At 41.7% G+C, this 9,865-nt stretch overlaps 2 protein-coding genes across 8 annotated transcripts in view; one reads left to right on the plus strand and one right to left on the minus strand.

Moving 5' to 3' along the window:
• The window catches only part of EIF4ENIF1 (eukaryotic translation initiation factor 4E nuclear import factor 1), a 46,144-nt gene that overhangs the window by 35,538 nt on the left and 741 nt on the right, over positions 1–9,865 (minus strand). For 3 of the 7 annotated variants that reach the window (XM_032395189.1, XM_032395184.1, XM_032395183.1), the window contains exons 1-2: positions 9,446–9,464; positions 8,853–8,975 (exon numbers count right to left, since the gene is read on the minus strand). In XM_032395189.1, the coding sequence (XP_032251080.1) occupies positions 8,853–8,948 (96 nt within the window). In that variant the 5' untranslated portion in view covers positions 8,949–8,975; positions 9,446–9,464. Of the gene's footprint in view, positions 1–8,852; positions 8,976–9,445; positions 9,539–9,616; positions 9,723–9,865 lie in introns of those variants that run through there. The other 4 variants (XM_032395188.1, XM_032395185.1, XM_032395186.1 and 1 more) reach the window with 3 other exon arrangements.
• SFI1 (SFI1 centrin binding protein) overlaps positions 9,144–9,865 on the plus strand; it is a 97,572-nt gene continuing 96,850 nt past the window's right edge. The window contains exon 1 of the mRNA XM_032395178.1: positions 9,144–9,315. The gene's annotated coding sequence lies outside the window, so the exon portion shown is untranslated. The remainder of the gene's footprint in view (positions 9,316–9,865) is intronic.

A 9,865-nucleotide genomic window follows, 5' to 3' on the forward strand; every position in this document is an offset into this window, starting at 1 on the left:
TAAAAAGTTCAAGACCTCAGATTAAGCAATATTTCTCAGCTGGGACACTAAAAAAGCAGAAGCAACCAAAAGAAAGATATGTTGGACTTTAAGTTTAGGAACTTCTGTGCTTCAAATGACTATCAAGAAAGTGAAAAGGTAACCTATAGAACAGGAAAAAATATTTACAAAATCATGTATCTGGTAAGGGTCTACTGTCCAGAATAGGGAGAGAACGTGTACAATTCAACAACAAAAAGACAACAAACAACCCAATTTACAAACAGGTAAAAGATTTCAATACATTTTTCTCCAAAGAAGATCCACAAATGGCCAAAAAGCACATGAAGGATGTTCAAAATATTAGTCATTAAGGAAATGCAAGTCAAAACCACAGTGAGATGCCACTTCACGTGTACTAGGATGGCTATTAGAAAAGAAAAAAGGGAAAATAACCAGTATTGGCAAGGACGTGGAGGAACTGGAACCCTTGTGCATTGCTGATGGGAATGTAAAATGGTGCAGCTGCTATGGAAAAACAGTGGCAGTTTCTCAAAAAGTTAAGCATGGTTACTCAACGACCCAGCAATTCCATGCCTAGATATATACCAAAAGGAACTGAAAAAATTATGTCCACACAAAAACTTATACACAATGCTCAGAGCAGCATTATTCACAATAGCAAAAAAAAAAAAAAAAGGAAACCACCCTGTATGCCCATCAACTGATGAACATACAAAATGTGGTAAACCCATACAATGGATTATTTGGCAATAAAAAGGAATAAAATACTGATACATGCTATAACACAAACCTTGAAAACGTTAAGTGAAAGAAGCCAGACAAAAAAAGGCCACATACAGTATGATTCTGTTTATGTGCAACGTTTAGGACAGGTAAATCCGTGGAGTCAAAAAGTAGATTAATGCTTGCCAGGGCTGGGGAAAGGGGATAATGGGAGAAGCTGCTAATGGGTACAGAGTTTCTGTATGGGGTGATGAAAATATTCTAGAATTAGATAATAGTGATGGTTGTACGACTTAGTGAATTTACTGAAAACCACTGAATGGTACACTTTTAAAGGGATGAATTTTATGTGAATTATATCTCAATAAAAAAATATATATATTTTAAATTTTATTTTGTTATGTTAGTCACCATACATCATTGGGTTTTGATGTGGTGATCCACGATCCATTGATTTCGTATAACACCCAGTGCTCCATGCAGTACGTGCCCTCCTTAATACCCACCACCGGGCTAACCAATCCCCCCTCCGCCCTCAATAAAAAATATTTGTAAGTAAATCAAATTAAGGTGTTGTTACCAGAGGTTAATATTTTAATTTCTTTCCTTACAGACTTACTGTCCTAATCACAGACTTATAAATGCCAACCATACGAGAGTTGCTCAGGTTGGTAAAAATGTTTTAACTTTCCCTCCCATATTATTCCAGTTGACTTTATACTATATATACGCGTATACTAGGTGTGAATAAACACTCTGGCAACCGACTATTCAACTTGACGGCCTCTAAGAGCACAGGTAGAGCAGGCAGCCAGGTACACACACCGGCGTTAACTATGTCAGCAGCACAAACGGTGCTACTGACCAAGAGCAATGGCTAAGACGTAGCCCACCTGTCTCGAGAGGATGAAGAGCCACTTTCTTTGGTAACAGGCTGTTAACTGGGAAAACAAAACAATAGTTCTTGGATAGTAAAAGCTGCTGAGAATAACTTTAAACATCTAGGTAAAATTAGACTTACTGTTCTTGAAAGCAGGGCTTCTTAAACCAATTTCATGGCCCTAAGGAACCATATGCAAAACTGTGCATTTCTGCAATTCCTGCAGTGAGTATTCATACCTTCAAAAGATCTCCAATGGACTCCAAAGAAGTTAACCAGTGCTTTAAATGGATGTTTCTGAAAATATGGCCCAAAGTCTACTTGGACATTTAGGGACACTGAGAGGCCCTCTTCATGGGGTTTAGAGAGTTAAATCTGTACCTTCCACCAATGTCTTAAGTTGCATAAGATGGTATTCCAGCCTAGAACGCCCCCCACGTAAGTGGGGCGGGGAGAAACCACGAGCTAAGTCAATACAAAAATTGCTCCTTTCATAGCTGTCCACGGAACATTTCCTGTGTGCCAGCCTTAGTATCTAGCATACGCAGATGACTCTTGGCCCTGGCCCTGTGGTTCTCCAGTCTCTCAAGAGAAGTGTTCTTGAACTTGCCATCTCACCAATAGCCCTTAAGAGCAATATTCCTGAAAAGGCACCCCTTTGGGATATTTTCAAAGAAAATCTTCAACTTTGGCTAAAGGCAGAATACTTGGAAAGTGCCCACTCTGAGCTGGGAATGCTCTCTCCGTATGAGTATTACAGGAGGAAATGGGAGATTACCCTTTTGCAGATTCCTAAGAATCCACAGGAACTTACTAATTATAAACAAATTCACTACAATCACCATCTGGACAAGAAGAGTTAATATCTGAAACCCTATTTTTTGCACAGGTTTTAAAACCTGATTAAGGGGCGCCTGGGTGGCTCAGTTGGTTAAGCGACTGCCTTCGGCTCAGGTCATGATCCTGGAGTCCCTGGATCGAGTCCCGCATCGGGCTCCCTGCTCGGCAGGGAGTCTGCTTCTCCCTCTGACCCTCCCCCCTCTCATGTACTCGCTCTCTCTCATTCTCTCTCTCTCAAATAAATAAATAAAATCTTTAAAAAAAAAAATAAATAAATAAAACCTGATTAAGCAAGAAATAAGCCGCTAATTGCCCAAGAGCCACACAGCCAAAAAAGTATAAACACATTTTGTTTTAGCAGCCTTCCTTAAAGAAAATTTGTCACGCCTCCCAAAACAATCTATTTGGGAATTACTAATATGGATACCCACTTTCGGTGATCAGTACTGATGTAGAAAGCAAATGAATGTGAATATAAGCGCAAAACAACAGTGGTTAAAATCCACATCCAGTTTCTTGTTGCAGAAATTCCATGCAGAAGCAGCTATGCATCCTGATGACATTCTGACGTTATATATATATATATATTTTAAGATTTTATTTATTTGACAAAGAGACACCCAGAGAGGGAACACAAGCAGGGGGGAGTGGCAGAGGGAGAAGCAGGCTTCCCGGTGAGCAGGGAGCCAGATGTGGGGCTCTATCCCAGGACCCTGGGATCATGACCTGAGCCGAAGGCAGACGCTTAATGGACATTCTGACGTTATAAAAGAATTTCACACAAGTCACTTACATAAGATGAAAAAGAAATATTCTTTACTTTTGTAAGCTGAATTTAATTCATAAGAGTAAAAAGCTCAACTTTTAAAAATTAACAGGTATTTTGTAAAAAAAACAAAAAAAAAAACAAAAACAAAAAAACAAAAAAAACCCAGAATTCCACTTCATTGTTAGTGGTGAAAAGACTCTAGAAGTTACCCAGTACCTTACCTGTGTGTGTGTGTGTGTGTGTGTGTGTGTGTGTGTGCGTGCGTGCGCCTGGCTCTTCCTAAAGAAGGCAAATGTCCCCAGAGCAGCATTTGGGTCGAGTCATCCGCCTTTGACCTCCTGTCCCAGTCCCCACCCTCCACACACCCACTAGCATTGGGGTTGGTCATCAAGCTCTTAGATGGTTGCTGACTGACCAGATATTCATTCTGCCAAGTCAGATGACTTTTCTGAAAGGATTAGACAGCTGTTAAAAATAGATCACAACGGGGTAATGGTACCCACAGATGATAGCCAACACAACGGTGAGCTAACAACATAGGGGGTACATGGGATACATTCTACCATCCCCCACTTATGAAGTTTGTTGCTGCAGGCACCATTTAGAACAGTTCTTACAGGCAGGTCAGGATTCGAAGGATCCTGCAGAGCTGTTAAGCAGGACTCTGCACTTGGATTCATCCAAGCATCTAATGGTGGCTATCTGATGCAAAGACTTTCTTCTATTGAAAGATTTGAAACTAAGGAGATGGGAATGGGGTAAAAAAACAGAAAAGTCTGTTTTCTCTGTTCATCTGGCCAACACAATAAAAATAAACCTTGGCTTTTAAATGTGTTTATACAACTGAAAAAAATATAACGTGTAAAGTAGGTAAACACTAGAAGGAAACTTAAGAAAATCATTTTCAGGGTGGTGGCATTACATATTCAACAGGACTTTCTGGTTTCATGTTAAAATGGAAATGGTTACTATGACATTTAAAAAATAAGCATCTTGATCTAAAGTTGGGATCTAAAGAAGGTATCTGAGTTTGCCCCTTATTACATCAGAAACATTTCTCAGCACTTACTGGGTGCCAGCCACTTTTCTAAGCACTTGACATGCGTTTTTCTTGTTTATTCCCCACAAAAATCCCATGAGGTAGACACTATTCCACCCACATTTTACAGAGGAAAAGGATGAGAATCAGAGAAGCTAAGTATATGGCTGAAGGCCACACAGGGTAAGTAAGTGGTAAAGTAGGGGATCCTAAAGCAGGCAGTGAGGCTCAACGCCCCTATCCTCCCCTCTTCATTGCTTCTCTTGAGGACAAGGGAAGGTGCATGACACCTCCCAGCAGCTGTCACTCAGTCTTGGGTTTGTCCCTGCCCAGTGAACTACTGGGAACTCTGAGTCAAACTGCCCCATCCTTGGGCAGGCTTCCCTTAAGCCAGCCTCCATTCACAGCACCCTTTCCTGAATCAAAGGCCCTACCCACAAATTTCTATGTTAAAGGTTCCAATTGTAAAATGACCACTTCCTTATCTAGCTAGAAGTTTCCACCATGAGCAAATAGGAGAGGATACTCATGGGGGGCAATGGCCCTGAATCCCAACTTTTCAAGATGACTGTTCCAAGAATTGAAACAGGTAGGAAAGAGCAATCAGAAGACAGTATTGCCAGCCGACCCCTTCTAAGAACTTCCAGTTAGCTAGGTTTTCTGAATAGCTAGGTTTTCTGAAATAGCTGAAAATAGCTTAAGATTGTATAATAATTTCTCATACCATAATTCTGCCTTCCCAATAGGCATCCTTATTTTTTATATTAGCTTAAGAAGTTTGCAGCGAAAATGTCACTGAAATGCCACCTGTTCGAAGTTATTTCTCAACTCAGTTTTTGGAAAGTATCTATAAGTTATCAAATGAGATCTCTGTATAGTTAAACTTGACCATCTGACTACTGACTTCAACCTAAGATTTAAATCCTACTTCCTCTTTTCTCAGAGGCTGGAGTTCAGTCTTGCAACGGATTCTCTCCAAGAAGGCTGGGAGAATTACTCAAATCAGTCCACTTCAGGTGCTTGTCTATTTTTTTTAATGGTTTTGAAGCAAAGACATAGGGGCGCCTGTCTTCAGCTCAGGTCATGATCTCAGGGGCCTGGGATCAAGCCCCACGTCGGGCTCCTCACTCAGTGGGGAGCCTGCTTCTCCCTCTGCCTCTTCCCCCCTCACTCCTACTCAAGCTCTCTCTCAAATAAATAAAACTAAAAAAATACATAGAGAGCAAAGACATAAACATGGCTGTATCACTGTGACTAACTACCCATCAGCTACAAATTAGGGTGGACTCCTTTGAAGATCCCTATAGACACTGGTGACTAAAATGGTGTCAATTTATAACTAATCAAGGCAATGAAGAGCACACATGAAATTAAGCTCAGATAATCCAATGCCCACTTTTTAGGTGGTAGATTTAACGTATATGATTAACACTGGTCAGTATCAAGCTGAATGTTATGAGTGTTCCCTGCTTTTATACCCTGTTCAACTGGCAGGTGGTTATAATAAGGAATCAGTGGCAAGAAACAGGAGCAAAGGAGGAACAGTACCAAGTATGTATACTCTAAAATCAGTCTGTCCACTCAAAGAAAAAGAACATGAATCTGAATAGTGGAACAGTCCAAAGCATTTTTTTTTTGTTTTGGAGCAATAAATGATATCACTAATAGTAGATACTACACCCAAGAACTGGTAAAACAAGGACCTCTGATGAAGGTAAGCTGATAGGTCCCAAAGTTTTTCCATTAATAAGCATGACCACCTCATCTTGATTTTTTTAAAGATTTTATTTATTTGACAGAGAGGCACAGTGCGAGAGGGAACACAAGCAGGGGGAGTGGGAGAGGGAGAAGCAGGCTTCCCGCTGAGTAGTGAGCCTGATGTGGGGCTCGATCTCAGGACCCTGGGACCATGACCTGAGCCGAAGGCAGACGCTTAACGACTGAGCCACCCAGGCACCCCTTGTCTAAACCAATGGTCCTCAAACTTGAATCAGAGTCAGAATTCCATGAAAGACTTAATACATGTGGATGGCTGGGCCCTACCCCTAAAATCTGATTTAATACCACTGAAATGGGACCTGAGATTTTGTATTTCTAACTGGTTACCAGGTGGTGCTAAATGCTAGCCTAGGGACTACTCTTCAAGAACCACTGTCTAAAAACACTCTTAATCCATGATTTTGCAGTGAAATCCCACCCTGTAGCCTCCAGAAGTCCTTCAGCATAATTCAATCACTTTATAAATGACACATTTAAGTACCACCAGAAACGGTTTTTGGTCTTAGACCCTGGCCTGCCAACATGGACCTTATGGGCTTATAAATTAAGGGCTCAGACTCTCAGGATAACAGGTGTATATGATAAATCCACTTATAAGCATCCCAATTAATCATCACTGAGGCCTAGGGGTAGGCCTGCAAGTATCTAATGTGATTCTAACTTGACTTCCTGAGACATTCATGGAAACACAATGGACACCAACTGAACCCTAGGGAGTAATTACGCATCAGAGTTGCTTGACTACATCAAGACCATATACCAAGTTCTCCAAGAAGACTAAAGCCTTGCCACTCAAAGTATGATCAGTGGACCAGCAGTACAGGCACCACCTGGGAGCAGGTTAAAAAGCTAGATTTTGAAACCCACTCGTGACCTAACAACCAGAATTCACATTTTACAAGGGTTTATTGGTAATCACCAAACATATCAATGTTTAGGAAGCTGGACTAAAGAATGCCGTAACACATAGGCGACTCTGATGTTACCCTGAAAAGCACTAGGCCAAACTCCTGGACTCCTCCACCCATGGAAAAAACCCTAGAATTCTGAACAGACTATTAACGTTATCTCATAAAACGAATGAATGCTAAACTAAGAAAGGTCAAAGTTTAAGAGGTCCTCTCATCTGGCCAATGTGTTTTTTTGATCTTGTGGTAAACATCCTACGTTTACCAGTTTTCATAAAACATATAACTTATAAAAATCAGAGAACAATTTCCTTCTCCTGCTTCTAAACTTTCTAGCCCATGAACTTGAAGTGGCAGAAACATTAATGCTTTATTTACGCCAATAGTTTGATTTCAATATGGAGATAAGGAGAAGGATGGCTCAAGTATTATTCCAGTTGTGCAACAGACCATTTATTATAGTTCTCAGAATACAGGATTGTTTCAAGCTTTCTTCAAAGAGAAAGGCTTAGTTTGCCTCAAATACTACATTACTAGAGTGTGAGAAACACATATGTATGAAATCACTACCCAAACACTGCCTAAACATGATCCCAAAACTGACATTAACTAAATCTTCTCTAATGGACTGGACCATAAACCAATTTCCAACTAAAGTTGGTAGAGAAGACCATTAAATCTAAGCTCCACTGTCACTAATCTAAAAAATGCTTTTCTTAATTTCTTTGAGGCACATTTATCTAAGTATGACAGAATTCTGAGACTAGACTATCAAAAATGCGCAATATTGAGCTTCTTAATCTTTACACACACATAAGTTCTAGCCTAAGAAAGACCAATACTACTTTCCCCCAAAATGACTTAAGCCTAAATACGGATATACATAAAGATGACATATACATGCCATCCTCTGATCAGTGTGAAAGTGATGCAAAAGCTTCTCTGTGTGGACTCTACAAGTAGAATACCTTTTTGAATAAAAGTGCTAGGAGAATTGAAATCACATAAGCTTAAGAAAGCAGTTCAAATTAGTTCCCCTTCATTGAATAAGCTTTTCTCCATTCAGAATTCACCTGTCAACATTTTAGGTAATGAATTTAAGTTGTGAAAGCTATTCAAGTACTCTCAGGTTTGAGAAAAACTACATTTGTGAAGACCAAATCTGAATAAAATGCCATCAGTTTTTTTTTTTTTAATGCTAAAAATGAATATTCCTCTGACAGCACTAGATACTTTATCAAGTAGGTCTTAGTGGCCCTAGTACATAAACAAGGCCTGACTTCACATATTAGCCAGTCAGTGTTCTGGAAAGTCAGGGACAATAACCACATCAGAACACTTGACTGGGTCCGTACTTAGGGAATAGAGATATGGGACGAACTAGAACATGACTCTTCTCATCAACCGTCCCAAGAACATTTTTTTGTACTCTGCCCAATACATTTCAGGGAATGAGAAATGAATTCACATCTCCATGAGTCCTGTTAACCCCTTCAGAAACATCCAGAGACCAATAAGATACTGAAGCAACAGCTTCAGTAAGTACAGGACCTTGAGTGATTTGCATGCCGGAACTGGAATCCTTACTCTAGAGCATCTAAGTCAGTAACATACCAGTTACACACAGTTGTTATAGAACATGTGTGCCAACATATGCTGATCCACAAATTCATATGCCACATGAGCCAATATTTCCTCTACCCAAAAGAGAATTAGAAGCAAATTCTAGTTTAAACTGCATATTCACACTTGCAGAAAAAAGTTCAAAGCAATGCTTTATTAAATCTAGTTAATATTCAGTCTATATAGTCAGAATGAGACTCTCTTTAGATAATACTAATGAAATACCTCAACAATGTTACTATCTCCCCACCTATAAAGAAACACTATTTCATTAGTAACAATGCTTACTTTTGTATAGCGATGGGGGGATTTGGAGGCTGGCTGCTTCTTCAGGTCAAGGAAAGCATCTCCATTTTCTGTTTCACCCAAACTTCTCCTATCCATGGCTCCTTGGTCTACAATTCTTTGCACCTGGAAGATAAATCAGCAAAACTGTCATGGGGAACAATACATTTTCAGAAGTCTTGACCGTTTAAAACACTGAAACTCTTATTTCTTAAAATGACTACCTTTAAAAAACAAAGCCTCACCCAACAAAACCAGAACCCATTTGAAAATAGAATGACTGGTACTTTATCTCTTCTAGTGAAGTGCTCTAAGAATCAAAAGGCTAAGGAAAGCCTAAGGGGAAGGTACCCACATCAGGGCACAGCCTTTAAGCAGCTTTAAGACAAAAAGAAACCAAAATTAGTCATTGCCACCCACGAGGACCATTCAGACAGTAGTGGGGAAGTTTCCCGAGTGGGGGCAGGTAGGAGACTGGTTGGGGTTGGGGATCCGGGAAGTCGGACTGTGGTAAAGTGCCTGTCACTTGCCAATGGACGGCGCCAGCTGCCCCTTGTTATCCAGGGGCCAGGGGCTGGGGCCCGAGCGCCCCTCACCCGGCCGGCGGCACCTGTGGCCATGTCAGGGGCGCCCGTGGCAAGGAAGGGGCGAGCGCCGGCTCCAGCTCCGAAACTCTGCTTTCCCGGGCCGCGACCCCAACCCCCGGCCTCTCGCGCAGGCCCCGGCCCAGCGGCCTCCTTCGGAGGAAGGGCGGGGACTGTACTCACTGAGGGGAGGCGGGCCGGAGGGAGCGGGGAGGCCGAATCCCCCTGCCCGGCTGCTCCAAGCTGGAGCCGGCGCAGGCCCGCCGCCGTCCGCCCCGGCCCGGCGGCTCGGGCCCCGCCAGCCCGCCCGCCCGCCCGCCCGCCTGCTGCCCGCCGGCCGCCCCGCTGGCCTCGGGCGGAGGCCGCTGGGCCGGGGCCTGCGCGAGAGGCTTTTTTTTTTTTTTTTTTTTTTTTTTTTTTTTTTTTTTTTTT

This window comes from Phoca vitulina, unplaced genomic scaffold (genome assembly GCF_004348235.1).
Source record: "Phoca vitulina isolate PV1807 unplaced genomic scaffold, GSC_HSeal_1.0 scaffold82, whole genome shotgun sequence".
NCBI classification, from domain to species: domain Eukaryota; kingdom Metazoa; phylum Chordata; class Mammalia; order Carnivora; family Phocidae; genus Phoca; species Phoca vitulina.